The sequence below is a fragment of the Mus musculus genome, chromosome 2 (assembly GCF_000001635.26).
Source record: "Mus musculus strain C57BL/6J chromosome 2, GRCm38.p6 C57BL/6J".
NCBI lineage: Eukaryota > Metazoa > Chordata > Mammalia > Rodentia > Muridae > Mus > Mus musculus.
This window is the reverse complement of record NC_000068.7, coordinates 160,306,223-160,325,544: the sequence shown is the minus strand read 5'-3', so window position 1 is coordinate 160,325,544 and position 19,322 is coordinate 160,306,223. Positions and strand designations below refer to the sequence as shown.

Sequence of the window (19,322 nt, the reverse complement as noted above, 5' to 3'; positions counted from 1 at the left end):
AATTGAACCTTCAGACTCATTAGGCATCTAATAAATAAAGATCAGGAACTGTACTCCAGGTGGAGGGACCTGCATGGGTAGAGATTGAGAGGCCCGAGGAAAGGAAGTGGGCTGGGTACTGGACACAGCCAATCACTCTGAGCCTTGATGTGCACTTGACGTAGTGGGCACACGAGAAGGTGGAAATGTTTGAGATCAGCTTTTTGTGAGGCCTGGAAGGAGTGTTATCAAGGAGTTGGGACTTTGTCCCGGGAGTGCTGGAGAGCAGGGGCTGTCAGTGGAGGATCCAGAGAGACCTAGGAAGACTGGGAGTGCAAGATCCTGGGAGGACTACTGACTGTGGTCCCACCTTCAGGGCTAGAACAAGGTGACCTGAGATTTGGATGTGAGCAAACTCTATCATGTAAAAACCGATGAGCTAGGCACCTAGAGGAAATATAGGACAGGCAGTTAGATATGAACTTCGGATAAAAACAAAACAGAGCCGGGCGTGGTGGTGCACGCCTTTAATCCCAGCACTTGGGAGGCAGAGGCAGGCAGATTTCTGAGTTCAAGGCCAGCCTGGTCTACAAAGTAAGTTCCAGGACAGCCAGGGCTATACAGAGAAACCCTGTCTCGAAAAACCAAAAAAACAAACAAACAAACAAAAAAAAACAAAACCCAAAAAACCAAAAAACCCAAAACAGAACATGTTTAGTAATAAATATAATCCAAATTGGCATGGCAGATACAAGATGATCTGCTCTTTTTCTGAAATTTCGATCTTACTTCCTGCCTAGTGCTTTCATTGAGTAAATCTAGCAACCCATTTGTGTAAGGATATTGGCTGAACCTGGTTCTTGGTTGGTGACTTCAAGACCCCAAATGTGTGCCTGTGAAGCAAAGATGACAAGGTATCCAGCTGGATACCAGCAAGGTGAGGGCCAGGGGACCCAATCTTTTGGTTTATAGGAAAAGAAATGAAGGTTTAGCGAAGGTTTAGCTCCAGGCGACCAGCCAGGCTCGGTCCTGGAATTCTGCATCTGCTGTGCTACCTTGACAGGAAGTTCTGACTCTTGAGGGGAATAGGGTGGGCCTGGGACAGCTGAGAAGCAGGCCACAGGGGAGCCTCCAGAGCTTGTGAACAGCTTCTGGAACATTCCGAACCAGCCAGGTCCCAGCAGGGGATGCAGTGTGTGTTCACCAACGCATCCCTTGCTCCTTCCTTCTGTGCCTCAGTTCGTCCAGCCATAAAGTGGGACTAATTACACCCACCTCCCAGCTGAGTTGCGAGGGATTAATTAACGTTTGTAAAGGCTTTGTGATCCTCGGATGAAAGGCGTTCCTTACATAGAAAGGGTCATTATTTTTATTATTATTATACAAGTGCCAAGTATTATTACCTTAATTAGCTTTTCTAGATATCAGGAGCAATTAGACGGATCACTTGCTGAATACCACTCTAAAAACCTAAGTCATAGAAACTGGTACAATTGTTTGTCAGCTCATTTTCTGGCTGGGTGCTGGTATAGGTCATAAGAAGGGGTTGAGATTTGTAGGAGAAATTTGATTTTGGTTCTAGCCAAGATTCACTCTGTTAAAAAGTTACAGGTATTTCAAGTTCCTTGATGACAGAAAAATTTTAAAAAGTGGAAATGTTCTTTTAAGCAGTTGTGAGTGTGTGTGTGTGTGTGTGTGTGTGTTGGAAGTTGTAGGGAGGTAGCTTTCTAGAGTAGCTTGAGCTAAGGTAGAAATATGCCTTGCGTTCCTTATATTCAGAGAAGGTAAGGCTTTAGCCTTCATGCCCACTGGATGGGGTCTACCATGTGCTAGGCCCTATACTCTTGGGTATCTATTGTTTCTACAATTCCATGCAGTAGGCAGGGAACTTCTTGGCTCTTATTTTATAAATGAGGATGCTGTGGCCCAGAGAGGTGAGGCGAAGGCAAGGAAGGACACAATTTGTAGAGAATACAAATACGCATGCAGATTTGATGCCACTCTTTGCTTTAATCCTGCCCTCGAGTAGCCAACAGATTTGTTGTGCTTTCAGAGACTGAATGGTAGCATACAGGGTTGACAGTCTCGTGCAGTGCTTGGGTCTGGTAAACCGCTCAGTCTTTGAACCCAACATGGTGCTTTGCCTCTGGAGGGTCTTTAGAGTTGGCTTAGAAACTTAGGGATCAAGTAGAAGAGGGAACTGTGTCCTGGATGTACCTATTAAGGCAGGTAGGACAGGCCAGGGCAGAATCAGCGGGGTGAGGCTTCCCCTGTGCTGTCCAGTTAGCTGGGTGGGTACAGAGCTGGCTGTAATTAACTTTACCAGCGTCCTTAGCAGAGGTGAGAGGACCTTTCCCCCACTTCCCTTTTTACTCCGTCCAGCTTCCTTTGTGACTACATGGACCCTCCCAAAGCTGTGACCAGGCCAGGGAACACTGGATTGATTTCCATTATTAGTGTGTTCTGAATTGAGCTTATATCTCACATCTACACACAACCCTTTTTCTGTGTATGGACCTCCCTTGGGGGCTGGTTGAGGACAGTGTTGAAGTCAATGGGTGCATTTAGAGGTAGCTGGGGTGATAAAGACTTAGTGGGTGGAGAATATAGGTTATTAACAGTATAAGGAGAGGGTCTTTAATGGATGGATAGATGAGGTAGTGGATGTTCACAGATTAGATATGGATGCACAGTTGTATGCATGTACAGATTGTGAGGAGTAGAGACTACTGAGTAGAATGGTTGCTATGTGGGTTTTCCTGATTGATGGGAGTGGTAGAGAATACACAGAGAAGTTGGAAATTTTGGTGAGTGGGTGGCAAATTTGGAGAAGGATAGAGGGGCTGGCAGGTGAGGAGTTGGAGAAAAGGAAGAGGTTAGTAAAAGTCTGAAGAGGTTGGTGGATAGATGGAGTCACCTGGAAGATACATGAAACACAGTCCACGGGTAGAGAGGATGTCAGATGGAGAAGAGCTTGTGAAATACAGGCACCCATCAAAGGAGGCAGGGGATTGACTGTAGGTTCTGAGGATGTTGAAGGACTTGGTTATGAGGGTGGGAAGAAAATCTGACCCTTGAGAGGGCTGGGTGAAGAGAAGTGGAGTTGGCAGCCGGGGAGAGGGGCTGGTAGACAGACAAGGCATGGGTGAAATCATGGACATTCGATAAACAGACACTTTGATGGAGGAATAGATGAAGCAAACAAAAGTGGACAGGCAGGTCAATGGAAGAGGCAGCAGACAGGATGAAGTATTGGCAGGTGTAGAGAGCAGTTGGCAAGAGTTGAGGAGATGCAGAGATGCAGAGGTGAAGGCAGAAGTGGGAAGGAGGGTAGAAAGCTTGACTGAATGACGGAAAAGTTGGCACTGTGGCCTGGCCATCAGCTTGGACAGGTAATAAGACATGCCCAATGGGTTGCTGTGACCAGCCTCTTCTCACATCTTCTCCTCTCCTCCCCCCACAGAGTCAGGCTTTCCCCAGGCTCATAAATCCCCAGTCCAGCAGGCTTTCTATAATTATCCCAGAACAGTAGCTCAAGGGGTGGGGCAGGCAGGGCCTGAAGAAAGGAGCTGACTCAGAGGCAGACGTCCGTCCGTCTTTAAGTAGTGTGTCAAATGTGGCTACCAGCCAGCAAGCCAGGACCAGCACCCAAGGCTCCTCCTTTCCCACTGGCTGTCTTGATCTCCACTTTGGATGCCTCCATAGAATGTGGGGCTCTTCCTTCTCTTCTGTTTTTTGTTTGTTTGTTTGTTTGTTTCTGTTCAATTCTTGCTTTTTTGTTTTTTTCCCCCTTTTGTGTTTTGCTCATTTTCTCTCTGTCTTGTCTCTCTAGGTGACTTTTCCTTGGCTATCTCCGTTTTCTTTCTTCCTCCTCTCTGCTGCTTCCTTCAGTCTGACCAGTTTTCTTTTCTGAGTCGTTGCCTCTGCTCTTTGCCTCTCTCTGCCCCCCTTGCAAGCAGGAGCCTGTCCTGCAACAGAAGACTCACTCCCTTCCTGTGAATCGTTATGATGGGGTTTTCTCTTGGGCTTTGATTAAGGCCCTAAAGTTCCAAGAAGACATTGCCCTTCCTTAATTGATTCAAAAAATGAAGTCATTGAAACCCTTTAGCCCAGTGGTTCTCAACTTGTCTAATTCTGCTGCCATTTCACACAGTTCCTCATGCTGTGGTGACCCCCAACCATAAAGTTATTTCGTTGTTACTTCATAACTATAGTTTTGTTATTGTTATGAGTCTTAATGTAAATGTCTCTGATATGTAAGATATATGATACATGACAACCCCCTTGAGGGGTCACAACCCACAGGTTGAGAACCACTGCACTAGTTAGATCTGGAGGGGCAAAATTAAAGAGAGCACTATCCTCTCTGTGTAGAGATAGGTGCTGGTGGGGGAAGGGCCTTTTCCTGAAGCAGTTGAGGGACTGAGGGAGGATACTGGGGACAGGATTCTGTCACAGACACAGTTGTTAACCTGGTTTTGAGGGAACTGTCTCACAAGACCCAGTTTTCTTTTTAAAGCACCACAATAGTCAAGAGTGCTTTGGAGTTTGAGAGGACCCAGAATCAAACTCCAGCCCCAGCACCATCCATCCCTGATCCTTACAGAAGGCCTTCCTGTGGGGTGGCTGGAGTGAATTAAATAAGGACACTTTATGGTCAAAATCCTTGTAGCTATGAAGAGCAGACCCAGAGCAGATGCAGAACACTCTAAATAAGGTCAAATAAAGGTTTTATTAGGAGACTCTTGTTCTACGCAATGTGGGGGCCGATCATACAGCCTATAGGAGGCTGTTGCTTCCATGTTCAGGCCTGAAACCAACAGAACAAGTATGAGGGAAGGAAAGAAAGCTGGGACCTAGAGAGTGACGGCAATGGGAACCTAGAGTGGCACATGCAGGTGATAGAGTCCACGCTGGTCTCTCATTCTCCTCTGTCTCCCTCTTGGAAGATGCCTGCGGCCTGCTGGAGAAGCTGACGTCTGTTTCTAAGCCATTCCATCAGACTGATCCAGGGTGGAGGAAGTTGGAAGCCTGGGAGAGAGCAGAAGAGCTCATAGGCCTGGGGCTGCCTCAGTACAATCAGGGGACCTTGTAGACCAGCAAGGAGCTTATCGCCACAGCACATCAGTCTGTGTTGCTCATGTTGGTGTCTGTGTCTGTGTCTGTGTATATGTGTGCATGTGTGCATCATATGTGTACACATGTGTGCATGAGTGCATGCTTTGCCATCCTTGTCTACCCCAGAGTATGAAAGAAGTCCAGCCATGTCTGACAGTAACATGTCCCTTGGTGTCTAAGCTGACTGAAAATTTATAGTCTTTGTTGAGTACAAAAGTCACCATACCCTCCCCCCCCCCCGCCCCCCCCCCCCCCCAGTGACCAGGCTATTTGGACCTTTAATATATTTTCTCTTGGATCACTCTTCATATTTTTATGAGGGACATTACAAATATATGCATCTTGTTTCTAAAATTTTTTAAAACACTTCATTTGCTTTAGTTAACAAACAAACAAACAAACAAACAAATATACTTATTTTGTCCAACATGTTGTTTTTGTTTTTGTATTTTGTTTTCGAGACAGGGTTTTTCTATGTAGCCCTGGATATCCTGGAACTTGCTTGTTGACCAGGCTGGCCTCGGATTCACAGAGACCTACCTGCCTCTGCCTCCCAAGCACTGGGATTAAAGGTGTGTGCAACCACGTGCAGCTGCCCACCATGCTATTTGGATAGCTATGTGTACCTGGGATGGGTAAATTGGAATCATTAACATACACAGTACCTCAATACCTTCTTTTGAGATGAGAACCATTAACATCTACTCTCATACCAATTTTTAAGAGTGAAATATGTTGTTATTAACTATAGCCATATGTGAGCTTTCTTGAATTTAACTTTTCTCCTTTTAGTGGTTCAATGTGAATTCTGGACTGAAGTTAGCCTGTTTCTTTCTTATGTGCTTCAGAGCTTTAGGCCAAATGTTGTATTGCTAAGTAAATACTCCACTGTGTCCTTTAAGTTCACCAGGTGACTCTAATGCACAAGCGGACACGGAAGCCACTTTTCCATGTTGACAGTGACTAGGCACAACAGGGTTTACACAGGGCTCACATAAAATATGTACTTAAATCCCAGGGCAGGAGAGGATCAAGGTAATATGTCTAATATGGGAGGGCTCCTCCATCTGGCCCAAGTACTATAATACTGCTATATCATGTGGCTCCTGAGAGGAAGGGCAAGAAATGGGTACAGCGGCCAAATTATTTTGCCTCTCTCTCTCTCTCTCTCTCTCTCTCTCTCTCTCTCTCTCTCTCTCTCGCTCTCTCTCTCTCTCTCTCTCTCTCTCTCTCTCTCTCTCGCTCTCTCTCTCTGTGTGTGTGTATGGGGGAGGGAATACATTTACATGTATGTATGTATACTTGTGGAGGATATGGGACAGCCTTGGGTATCATTATTCATGTGCCATTGATCTTGTTCTTTTGGGATGGGAGCCCTAGGCTGCTAGGCTGCTAGGCTGCTAGGCTGCTAGGCTGCTAGGCTGCTAGGCTGCTAGGCTGGCTAGCTATCAAGCCCCAAGGATATGTGCTTGATCTCACTCCTCTACAGTGCTGGCATTGTAAGCATGTGCCTGGCTCTTTGGTATTGGTTCCAGGACTAAATCCAGAGCCTCATCTTTGCAAGACTAGTACTTTACTGCTCGAGTCATCTTTCCAGTTCATATAGATGAACTTTTTTTTTTAATCTATTCATGAGAAAGAGTCTAAGATAGAGCTGGGTTTAAGCATCCCCTCCAGACTCTGCACCCCTTCTTTTGTTCTGTCTATAGCGAGCTCTGGAGACAGCACATTTTACCTCTAGGAGTATGGCTGTGGCTGTGGCTGTGGCTGTGGCTGTGGCTGTGGCTGTGGCTGTGGCTGTGGCTGTGGCTGGTCTAACCCACTTCCAGTGGCAAACTTGGGTTGTGGATGGAAATGGGGGTCGAGGGGGTGGGGAGAGGAATTGTGTTGTGTGAACAGTTGGCTAGACATTGAAAATCTATGTTCCCTTTGTGTGTCTAGGAAGAGCTTCCTGTGGGGTAGGGACTTCCCATTTAAGGACTGTGCTTCCTTCTGTGTGCGGTGTTCATGAGTAGAAGTGATTCATCACTTCCTGGTCAAGGAGTTTACATAGGAAATCGAGCAGTGGTTCTCAACCTGCGTGTCCCAACCTTGTGGAGGGTATCACATATCAGATATCCTGCATATCAGATATTTACATTATGATTCATAGCAGTAGCAAAATTACACTAGCAATTAAATAAATTTATGGTTAGGGGTCATAGCATGAGAAACTGTATTAAAGGCTCGAAGCATTAGGAAGGTTGAGAACCAATGAAGTAGAGCTTCCCGACTTGCCTGCTCATCTGCTGAGGAGACGCTAACAGTCGGTGAGACCCTGGAAGGACAGCTAGTGTTCGTAACTGCTGAGCCATCTTTCATGTAATTCTTGACCTGAAGGTAGCCTGAGATGGTTCACTGACTCGATCCTCCCTTCTCCTTTCTCTTGACAGCTACAGAGAAGCATCGGCAGTGGGCTGAGCGGTAAGTTCCTCAAGAAGCTAAAACCTACAGCTGGGACCAACTGCTGTGGGGTGGGGTTTATTGTCAGTCCTGTTTTTTTAAATGCAGAAATAGAGACCCAGAAGGCACATAAGATGGCCTAGGATTTGAACCTGTTTCTTTGTATTTTCATGTTCTCATTGTTTCTGAACTCTTCTCACTTCCAACCCTATGTCTCCAGATGATTGGTTTCTGTAGACAGAACTGTGAATTGCAGCCTCATTACCCCAGTGATAGAATCATACCAGGCATCCAAGGACAGTTTGCTTGTCATTTTCTTAAATATACTAAACATAGACTCCTGTTTGATTTATGTCTGTAACTATGAGTTCAAAACATCCTACAGAGAGTGAGTGAATGAGCTAACAGTGCATTCGGCTCGCCGAAACACTTTGGCGAGACATTGGACATCAAGAGCAGACTTGGATCTCTACAGAGGGAGGAAACATTTTCTGCAAAGTAACTGGCACCCTGCTGCAATTTCTGTAATTGTTTCCAGTGGGAAAACAAATGGCCATGGTGCTGGTGGGCTGTGTGATTTAGGACAGAGGTTCTCAAACTTGAACATGTGTTAAGGTCTCTGGTAAGGCTTGTTAGAACACAGATTCCTGCAACCTACCCTTAGAATTTCTGACTTGTTAAGTCTGGACTTGGGCCAAAATTTTGTATTTCTAACAGTTGCCTAGCTGCTTCTGATATGGCTGCTCTAGGGACCACTTTAAAAAGCACTGGATTAGGGTGATACCAATAAGGTACCAGATAACCCCTGTCTCCATCTGTCGGCAGCCCAAATCTGTGAAAATATTTTTATTCATTAATGGGGGAATGGCTGAATACACAGCAATATGCTGTATGATACAATAATTGGGAAGAATCAGATGTGAATGGATTGAATCCAAGTATCAACGGAGAAAGGTAATTCATCAAATAATTTATACAGCACAATCCCATTTTGGTAAGACAAACCCAAAATCAATAATACATCTCTTCAAACCACAAATCCTATATCAGCTGAGCAAAGAGGGTAGACTATACCTGGGATAAAGGTATCATTGGAAGTTAAGGAGGGCAGCTTGCTAACAGTTCTGCCTGGCTTAAGAGGATGAGAGTAATTTTAAACTTCAAGAAACAATGAAAACTACTTCAGTATCCCTTATAGGGATAGTTGAGAGCCTGCTTTGTTTTTCCCTTACAGGAGAAGGGTAACATCCGCCCCCATTTTTAGTCTACAGGTGAAATACTGTTTTTTTTTCTTGGGTCATGGGCAAGGCCAGATGAAGAAATCATTTAGGAAGTTCCAATCAGTAATATGCCGGGAGTCCAGCCACTCCATGCTACTTCAAGATGCTCTTAGCTCTAGATATGTATTACACTAGTACAACCTTGCCTTTGTGGGTCTGAGACAGGTGGATCCCAGCGTTTCATTCTTGAGACTGGGTGGTCAATGATGTCAGTGCTGATGGGCAAGAAAGTGTTTCTCTCTCAGGGGACAGAAGTAAGATCCAAAGAAACCAGGCCAAGACTCACATCTCATGTTCACAGGTAGCAAGGGGCACTGGTCCTAGCATGGACACTGGTGACACGGTGCCTTCAGGTTGGAGGTTAGGGCAGACAACTTCAGACTGGCAAGACTGACTTTGGACTCCATTTAATTGGACTGTCTCAAGTAAGCTGCTTGGTGCGAGGGCATTGGGCTATGTGTTGGGGTCTCTGCCAACCCTCCATGATGCTGAGAGTCAGGAGGCCAGGGTTGCATTTTACAACCATACTTGACATCTGGTCCATTATGGCAACTGAGAAAGGGAAACCAGTTTGAGATCCAGTGTTACATACTCGGTATGGAAATCTGGGAAGTTAGGTCTTTGTGGGAGAGACATGCAGGGAGAAGAGTCAGTTTCTGCTGGTGGGTGGGATTTCCCAAGGAAAGAATCTAGTCCACAGTGCTGGGATAGGAAACTCTTTCCTAGGAAACTAATTCAAGAATAATTTGATTTAACATCTCAGCACAGGGGATCAAGACCACTGAATTACACATTGAGATCTTATTTCTATTAAGTACAACCATAGGCAGGCTTCCTGCTTAGTTGAAACATTGAATGGTTTTCTCTTTATAACTGCTCTCTGAACTAGATGTTACTAGGATCTGCATTGCCAGTGGGAAAACTGAGCTTCACAATATTCCGTGGCTAGCAAGTGTTGCACGGGCTCTGTGCTGGTACTTTCTCTGCTGGTACTTCCATGCCTTCCTCCTTAACTGCTTCAAATTCAGTCCATGCTCCACCTATCAATAGGTTTATATTAGTCTATTTCCAGCCCAGGAATAGGCACCTTTCTAGGAATTGTAAAGAGTAGGAATTTAATACAGAAAGTGAATTAGGTAAGTTGGATCTTAGCAAGAGGAGGCAGCTGCTCCCATCTTTCACCTTCTACTTCCTCCCATCCCAGGAGTCCAGACTCTTCCCAGAAAGCTAAACCATGGTGATTTATAATTAGTGTGGGAGGACGCTATGCCAGGCACAGAATCACTGTAGAGATGCCATGGGGGACAGAAAAAGGGAGGAGGCATGGGAGTCTTGCCCCTCTAATGTTTCTTACTGATTGACAGCTACTCTTCCTCTTGTCTTCTCTTCTTCCTTCCCCCCCCCCCACTTCTATCCCTCTGGTCCCTTTCTCCCCTACCTCTCCCTTTTTCCTCCCTCCCTCCCTCCCTCCCTCCCTCCCTCCCTCCCTCCCTCCCTCCCTCTCTCCCTCCCTCCCTCCCTCTCACTTCCTCTCTCCCTCCCTTTCTTTCAGCAGTGTATCATTTGGGTTAAAATGAGAATCATGCCCCACTAGCTCCCATATCTGATCGCTTGACTCTCAGTTGGCAGTGCTGTTTGGGGATGTCATGAAGGCTCCAGGAGGTATAGTCCTGCTGGAGGATGTAGTCTCTGGAGGGAGGCTTTGGGATTTCATAGCTTTACTTATTCTCTGGCTCTTCTTAGTGTCTGCAGTTGAACATGTGATCTCACTGCTTCCTGCTCCAGCCATTGCCTGCCATTCCACCTCTACCATTATGGACTCTCTCTTGCTGGACCCCTAGGCTGAAATAAATTCTTCTATAAGTTGCCTTTGGCCATGATGTTTTATCACAGCAGTAGAAAATAATGAATACAGCAGCAGTCTATGATGGGTTGGACCCACTCTATAGACTAGTCTGACCTTGAACTTATGGCAATTCTGATGACTCTCAATGGTTAGGCATACAGGCTTTTTTTTTTTTAATGTGCATTGGTATTTTGCCTATATATGTGTGTCTGTTTGAGGGTATGGGATCTACCAGAACTGGTGTTTCAGGCAGTTGTGAACTGCTATGTGGGTACTGGGAATTGAACCCAGGATCTGTGGAAGAGCATCCAGTGCTCTTAACCACTGAGCCATCTCTCCAGCCCCCTCCTGTTCATTTTTTGGTGATGATCTCCTTCCCTTTGCCATTCTCTTTTCTGTCTCTGTCTCCTTTCCTTCTCCTTACACATCTACACATCTATAAGAAAGACCTATAACAAAATGGTAGTGAAAACTTCGATAGAGATTCTTAGAGTGTGCCCCAAGTGGTATTTATAGCCTTAAATGTTCACAGTGAACTGAAGATGATGGACAAAGGAAACCAATCAAGAAGGTCAGTAGGTCAGGAAAGGAGTTGTCAGCTACGGGAAGTGCAGCAGCATGCTTGAGTGTGTTAAGGACAATCAGCCAACTGAAAGAAAGCACAGGGTCCAAAAGTACGAGGAAAGCAGAGGAAGTCCCGAGGGCTGACACCACAGGCTGTGGAAAGGTAGCCGAATCATTTTAACCCGACCTCCTTAGAACTGCTTCGAAAAGTACACTTTTATGAAGATCATAACTTACCAAAACTGACTCGAGAAAGGGACCCCCCCCCAAGATTTATAAGCATTGTCTTGCTCCTTATGACTAAGGAACCGGAGGCCCAGAGACAAGAAAGCAAGGCTCGGAGCCCGCAGCTGGGAAGGGGTGGAGACAAAGCCAGGTATGTCTGAGATGAGGACTCTTCCTCCCATGTGGGGCGGGAGCTGACTGGGCCTCTGCTGGGAAATTCCCCAGAGACGCCTGCTATTGGGTTGCTCAATTAGCAGCACGTTCAATGCACCTCTAGGAGAGGCATTTGGCACCTGAATTTCCCTTGAACATTTCACCATCACTATCTCCAATTACTGCACACGTGAGCAGCCTCGAGCTGCTGGGAGATTGTCCAATACCGCCCAGCAGAGAGGAGCAAGGCGCGCAGCTGAGTCTCTGCTGGGGCTCTTTGACTCAGCAGCCTGGCAGCACAGGACTGCTCAGTGTTTGCTTCCCTCTGTGCGTGCAGCCCAGGACTGCGTCCTGCGTCACAAGCCTCCCAGAAGCCCTCATCTTACACAGATGCGATGAAGCTTGGGACTGGAATTGTGATGGGGGAAAGGGTTGGTGTTGTGGCTTGGGTAAGTTTTCCTCTCAAAGCCTGTGTGTTCAATGGCTTGATCCCGAGGATAGCATCATTGAGAGAGGTACAGTCTTTAGGAGATGACTTTTAAGCCTTGTCACAGGCTTAAAACAGAGTCAAGGAACTAGGGACCAGAATGTCCTAAATTAGAGACCAAAATGAACCTTTTCTCTTTATAAACTTATTATGCTAGGTATTTTGCTATAGTGACAGAAAGTTGACCAACACAATTGGTGACTCAGTGGCTAACCTTAACCCAAATGACCTCATGAAGGGGCATCTATCATATGTCTGGTTTGTATCTTTATAAACTTTCTTTGGGGGCTAGCTCTCTTTCCATCCCTTCTGGGGTCACAATGCCAAAGACAACCTCTCATACACGGCTAGAGGATAGAAGCCATTTCTGAACAAATGAACAAAACTTCCTTTTGTTTGGGTTGTTCAGATAGGAACAAAGTAAGCCTGGGGTTTTGGGAGGCCTCCGCATCTCCCTCTGCGTCGTGACGGCTAAGGAAGGGAGCGTGACACACAGGGGCAGTCGAAGCTCAGGGAAAAGTTGAGACACCTGAAAATTCCACTTTAACTTCTGAGTCCAGCTGTGCCTGAGGCAGCCCCCTTTTTCCTTTAGGAAGGACAAGCCTGTGTCACCCCTTTGTTCTCAGCTATGTTTTGAGTTGGACTTTTGTCTCTTGGTTTCCCTTGCTCCTTTTCTCCCTGTCCCTGACACCTTACAGCTCTCTAAGGCCCCCTCTTCAATACATCCTACCTGCTGCTTCCTAGTGAATGTATAGCTTGGTTCTGGGTATTTTAATGACTGACGTAATAAGGAACCATGAAAGAGACCCTACCAAGGCAAGGAGTCAATAAAACCTGCTTGGGGGAAGAGACTGGGCAACACTAATAACCACAGCTAACTTTGCATCAAGAACCATTCTGTGTGCTTGAAGCATATGAGGTCATCCAGTTCTCACAGTCTTTCCACGAAGAACTTCTATTGTGGCTCCCATTTTACAGATGGGGAGACTGAGGTCATGTAGCTTAAATAAACTGCCTAGGGTCACAGAATTAGGAAGTGATGAAACCAACGTATGGATTTAAGAATTTTACTTTGCCGTCCCTGTTCTGAGCCAGTTGACTGACTTGAATCAAGCAGTGACTTCAATTAACATTCAAACTAAAGAGACTGACATTAAAAAAAAAAATGTTTTGATGGCGGAGAGAAATGCTGTGAGTTAATAGAAGAAATTGAAAAAAAAAAATCCCAGAAGCCATTTCTGTGAGAATTATGCTCCCATGGCAGAGCAGATCTGCTGAGAGAGAAAGAGAGAGAGAGAGAGAGAGAGAGAGAGAGAGAGAGAGAGACCTGTCTGTCATAGCTCCCTCTTTTTTGGAAGGGTTAACCTAGGTCTCCATCCTCAGGTCCTGAGGAATTTCTGGAGGAGCCCTTGTGTCTGCGTCTCTTTCTCCAGGCAACTTCACCAAGCAGCATCTGATGTGTCAGGCTGGAGTCATCGCAAGCTGCAAGACACTGAAGATCAGGAGATGAAGCCACAATCTTATCCTTTCCTGCATCCTTATCCCCACCCAGACCCTCGAGTACCCCAGAGACTTTGGAGATCCGGATGAAAATCAACTTAACTCAGGAGACACCTAGTTTAGGCTTATAGTCATGTGGTTTGCTGTCGCTTCTGTGGGTAGTCTGATAATTGCTAATCATCTTGGTGTGGAAATTGCTTCCAGGAACATTGGTAGCACTTTCTGTGCCGACTGTCTCGTGTGACAAGGAATATTGTGACATAAAGGCTCCGGGCCAGAGGCCGTGTCACGACATGAATGCACCTTGTGGTGCCCAAATGACGGCAGAGAAGCCACGTTTGAAATGGACATAGACAATCCCCCCACCCCCATCTCCTGAATTTTGAATCCAGAATGCAGGTATCTTGATCCAAAGAATGATAAACTGTACCTAGCCCCTTTGTGTTCCATAAAGCAGGAACAGATTTTAGCATTCAGAAATAAGTGCTGGTGGCACTTCACTGCCAGGCTTTCTTCTCTGGACACATATGTAAGTAAATCAAGGTTGTGTTGAATGGATGCCTATGCTGCCTCATTTCTACTTAATGACCAGCGTTTCCATAAGTTTCAAGGTATCTCGGTATAACCGTATTCTTGAAGGATGCAGTTCCCCGTTCCCATCAGTTGCACCAATGTGTCCTTAGGCAATGTACTCTTGAGTCCATTGAGTTGTTTCTACAGTGTTCACTATTAGGGACACTGTTGTAATAAGTAACTCAGTATACATATTTATATACAAGATAAATTATGAGATGTGGGATGAATTGGTTGAAGAATAAGTAAGTCCTTTTGAAGAGTTTTGCATGCTTGTTATGAAACTCTGGGACTGACTGGTGAGATGGCTCAGTGGGTAGAAGTTCTTATCGCTAAGCCTCATGACCTGAGTTCAATCCCCAGGACGCATATGGTGGAAAGGAAGAACTGACTCCACAGCTTGTCCTCTGACTTCCACATACATGATGTGGCACACAGAAACACACACACACACACACACACACACACACACACACACACACACACTCAGGAGCACACACATACAAAATAGAGGAATATAATAAAAAATATATAAAATAATTTCAGAAGCTGGAGATGCCCTCTACAAGTGATCAAAATTAAGTTGTTTTCTTTTCCATCCTATCAACAAGTAGATATTATTTTTTGTCAATCTGCTAGGTGAAAATGAAGTCAGATGTGGGTGGAGCACCCCTGTAATTCCAGTACTTGGGAGGCTAAGACAGAAGGGCCGTGCGCAAGATCAAGTCAGCCAACATTCCAGCATGGAAGCAGGGGCTTATAAGCCCTTAGTCCTAGCCAAAAAGCCATTGACACAACTGTTGTTAGGGTCAATAACTGGATAACTGGGATAAGTGGGATAACCTACTGGGATAACAACTGCTGTGTGTGTCTGGGAGGGAGGGGTCAACTTTCTTTAAGGGTGTGGCCACTAGTAGGTGGGTAGACCATGCTCCAGTAGACAGCCCTATACCTGTGAGCCACAGGCAGCACAAAGTGGAGTCTGTGGACTATAAAAAAATAAAATAAAAAAGAAGACCTAAAGTTGAGGATGCAAGAGGATGAGGGGTAGGTCTGGGGGGATCTGGGGGGGATATGGGGAAGAATGAATGGTGAATATGGTCAAAATAGTCTATGCATGTATAGAGTTTTCAAAAAGTAATTTAAGTTAAATATAGCATAAATTATAAGTAGTTGGTTGAGCCTGCTAGCTGCATAGCTTGAAGGGTTCCCATCTCTTCCTGGGCTCTGATCCTTCATGCCAATCCTGCAGTCCATAGACTTTTCCTATCACGTTGCAACTTGTGTGTTAACTTCCTGGAACTCAGGCTGCATTCAGGCTACTTGTTGAATTCACAGGCTCAGCTCCGTCTTCCACATCTCTGAGGGGCTCCAAGAATATTTGTAGAAAGACATGAACCATCCCTGAGTTAAAGCAATGAGACTTCAGGCTGAGAGAGGGAATAAAGGACTTGAACCTTTAGGTCTTCCCTTTAGCTCTCTCTCTTTCCTCTGAACCTGCGAGCACTGGGTTTGGAACGTTCCCATGCCTGGTGGGAGAGCCTTCTGCTCCTCCTCAGCCTGGCCACACACCTCTTAACTCCCTTGCAAGTCCAGAGGCAAAGACATGAAGCTACATGCCTCCATTGGCTCAGCCTTAACAAAAGCTTGAGTCTAATGTCTCTTGGGAGACTGTCGCTGTCAAATGTATCTACTGGAAAGGGCTAAGCTGGTCACCCCAGTCCTTTCCCAGTGTTTATTCCTGGAAAATGGTGGTATGGGCTCCTGTGGCTCTGCAGGGCTACCCTGAGCAGTGGCTCTTTCCTGATACACACACCCTCCCCTCACTGAGTTTCTTGTCCTGACTCGCTGAACCTGGCCATTGTTCTGGGAGCAGAGACCTCACCTTCAAGAGGGTGTTCAGCACCTGGAAAAGGCAGACACTACTAAGAAGTTATCCACAAGCCAGGGAGCTGTCCCAGAATCTTCCTAGGATGATACCGCGTGTGCACTGGAGCTCAGCAGCTGGGAGGAGCTCTTGAAAATCAAACAGGCTTGGTTCTACTCCCCGCATCATCAGGTGCTGCTTGTATCTTTGCAGAGACTGCCCTCACCCCTGAGCCTCTGACAGCAACAATGGCACTTAATCAGATTTTCCAGGATAGTCCTGATTTGGTTCACAGCTCCATGGTGCTTCTGTACCGCACAGTGATTAGCATACTGCCTGGCACCCAGAGTTATCAGCCAATGACGGGAAATGAATCAATCGTGCCAGTCCAGGCTGGATCCCAAGAGACTGTTCCATTGCTGTTTAAGTTCTTAAGTTGTAAATGACAGAAACCTGCTTGTACGAGCTTAAGCTGTCACGTCTGGAAGACGGATTGCAAGTGCCCAGGGCTGTTTCACAGGCTACAGCAGGACTTCGGGAAAGGGCTGGAAAGTAGTGTGAGAATTCTGGGACCTCGGTAGCACTTACTGTTCTCTCTCCTTTATTTCTGCTTCAGTGTTTGCCCCTCTATCCTTCCTCTTCTTCTATCATCCTCTGCTCCCCTGGCCAATGTAGGGTGATTCCATGTTTCCCAAGCTTGTCGCCATTCTAGCGGCCACATTAAAGGGAACTGGAAGATTCCTCTTTCCTGAAAGAGATGTGATTGGCCTGGTTTGAGGTAGGAGTTGACTTCTGATCCAGACAGCTGAGACTGTCTGATAGACATACAGTAAAATGATGTCTGACCCTTGGGAATTGGGCTGCCAGGAAGTGAGAGGTGTTGCCATCATCAACAAGTGGTTATAGACCTAAGGACAAGGCTCCTCCTTGTATCATGTCATATAACAGATGATAGTAACAAGGAAAAGATTTTATTATACATCAGTAGAGAGAAAATGCTAGAATCAGTTTCAGGCACGGGAAGCAAACCTTTTTAGAAGAGATCTGTAAAATGGTGTGCATGTATATAAGGTGATTTTTTAAAATATGCTGCATTTATTCAGAAGACACAGTGAGGTAGGAGAACTGGATGAACTCTGCTTAGTGACTGGGAGGACTACTTTGTGTTTGATAAGGTAGGCCAATAGATTTGGCAAAGAATAAGAAATGGTCCAGGCTGTACACAGGAGAAAAACAAGCGGGAGCATGGAGATATGAGATCCAGAGTTTAAGAACTAAGACCTGAGCCGGGCGTGGTGGCGCACGCCTTTAATCCCAGCACTCGGGAGGCAGAGACAGGCAGATTTCTGAGTTCGAGGCCAGCCTGGTCTACAAAGTGAGTTCCAGGACAGCCAGGGCTATACAGAGAAATCCTGTTTCGAAAAACCAAAAAAAAAAAAAAAAAAAAAAAAAAAAAAAAAAAAAAAAAAAAAGAACTAAGAGAAGGTGTTTCAAGTTTTGCATTTTTCAGTGAGCCATCAAACATGAATCCTGTGCATTGCTTACCTCTGGCATGCTTTCATCCATTGGTGTAGTCAGCTGACATCTGCTTTTGACTGAACCAGGGTTACTGTAGTAAACTTGCTTCTATGGACCTGTGCTATTTTGCAAGAGAAAATAAAGAAAATGTTCTTAGAGCCCCACTAAGCCTCAGTTCTCCTACAAGAAAGTATCATTTTGGGGAAAGAGCAAGGACTTGAAAAGGGTAGAATCTGTTTCTTTGTGGATTTAGAGAGCAGACATGGGTTCTAATCAACCTTAACTCATGCTTGCCTTGATTCCAGTCCACAACATTGTTGGTCTCTGCCAGGCGCTTGCTCTCTCTTAGAAGGCGCAAGAAGAGAATTGGGAGGGTCAGCAGTATTTGAACCCCTCTTCTTGTTGGGACCAGTCAATTCAGTCACTATTCTGGGGTTGGAAATAGACCAAACCAAGCGACTGCTTCCATTTGTTGGTGGTATACAATGTGTATCCCAACAGTTGCTGACTCTCTAGTTTTTGATAGTTCTGATTCTAAGTGTATATCTTCTGGACAGATTGCAATTTGCTCCTTTGGTCAAAATATTGGTATTACCAGAGCAAACGTGATTTCCAGTTAGTAGCCGCCAACCATCTCTCTCTTGGGGAGTTCAGTGCAAGCAGTGAGCTTGCTTATCTGCAAGTCCAGTCCTTCTCATTGGGTATTTTCACTCAAAAATGCTATAAAGATTTATTTGTTTCTATGTGCTTGAGCGTCTGCTCACATATATGGATATGCACATGTGTCCCGGGTATCCATGGAGGCCAGATGAACATGCCAGATCTCCTGGAACTGAAGTTATAATTGGTGGTGAACCACCACGTGGGTTCTGGGACCTGAACTATTCTTTACAAGAACAGCATGTGCCCTCTACCACAGAACTACCTCTTCAGACAGTTAAAGTTTTTAAAAACCATGGTTATTTAAATAGTCAAGCTTTAAAATGCATAAACTTTATTACAAAAAAAGCTTGCAAATAAATAAATAAATAAATAATCCCACCATAGACCAAAATTAAGCAGACTGAAAGTCTGTACTATTCAATAAACTATAGTTAGACTGGGCATTTGGAATGGAAGTTCTAAAGCTTCATATTACATTTTACCTTCAGTATCAAGGACATTTTGTATATGTGTTTACCCATTATCCAGGTTAAAAAAATGACAATTTGGAACTAGAAAAACAATGAATTATATATCCCTCTTCATAAATAGATATCATGCTTGCACATGCCTTGACATGTGTGTGATTGTCACTAGAGTTGGTTCCTTTCTTCTACCATGAATATCCTGAGGATTAGAGTTGGGTCATCAGACTTGGCAGTGAGTCCCTTTACCAGCTGAGCCACCATGTTGGCCCTCATTGAGTGTCTACACTAAGCTCTGTCCTGTGCACTGGGGACACCAGTCATCTAGAGTAGAAAAGCTTATGTTTTTGTAGATTTGTGTGATATTTACTAAATAAATGAATGGCCCAATTGATGACATATGATTGCCAAAGCATGTTTAGGAGCCAAGACTCATCAAAGTTGGATCTCAGAGTACTGGTGCTGGTTAGTTTTTTCCACTTGACACAAACTAGGGTCATGTGGGAAGAGGAACCTAATTGAGAAAATGCCTCTGTCAGATTGGCATATAGACAACTTAGTGGGAGTAATTTTTAAATTAATGATTGATGTGGGAGGGCCCAACCCAATGGGGGCATTGCCGGGAACCCACTGGCCAGGTGGT

General features: G+C 45.3%; 1 protein-coding gene and 1 non-coding gene across 5 annotated transcripts in view; both read left to right on the top strand.

Annotated features, from left to right (window-relative positions):
• Gm826 (predicted gene 826) overlaps window positions 1–14,152 on the top strand; it is a 37,660-nt gene extending 23,508 nt beyond the window's left edge. For 2 of the 4 annotated variants that reach the window (XM_006499794.3, XM_006499793.3), the window contains exons 2-4: window positions 7,530–7,560; window positions 11,535–11,605; window positions 13,478–14,152. In XM_006499794.3, the coding sequence (XP_006499857.1) occupies window positions 7,530–7,560; window positions 11,535–11,605; window positions 13,478–13,684 (309 nt within the window). In that variant the 3' untranslated portion in view covers window positions 13,685–14,152. The remainder of the gene's footprint in view (window positions 1–7,529; window positions 7,561–11,534; window positions 11,606–13,477) is intronic. The other 2 variants (XM_006499791.4, NM_001033411.3) reach the window with 2 other exon arrangements.
• Gm46773 overlaps window positions 1–19,322 on the top strand; it is a 100,960-nt gene that overhangs the window by 35,749 nt on the left and 45,889 nt on the right. The gene's annotated exons all lie outside the window — the stretch shown is intronic.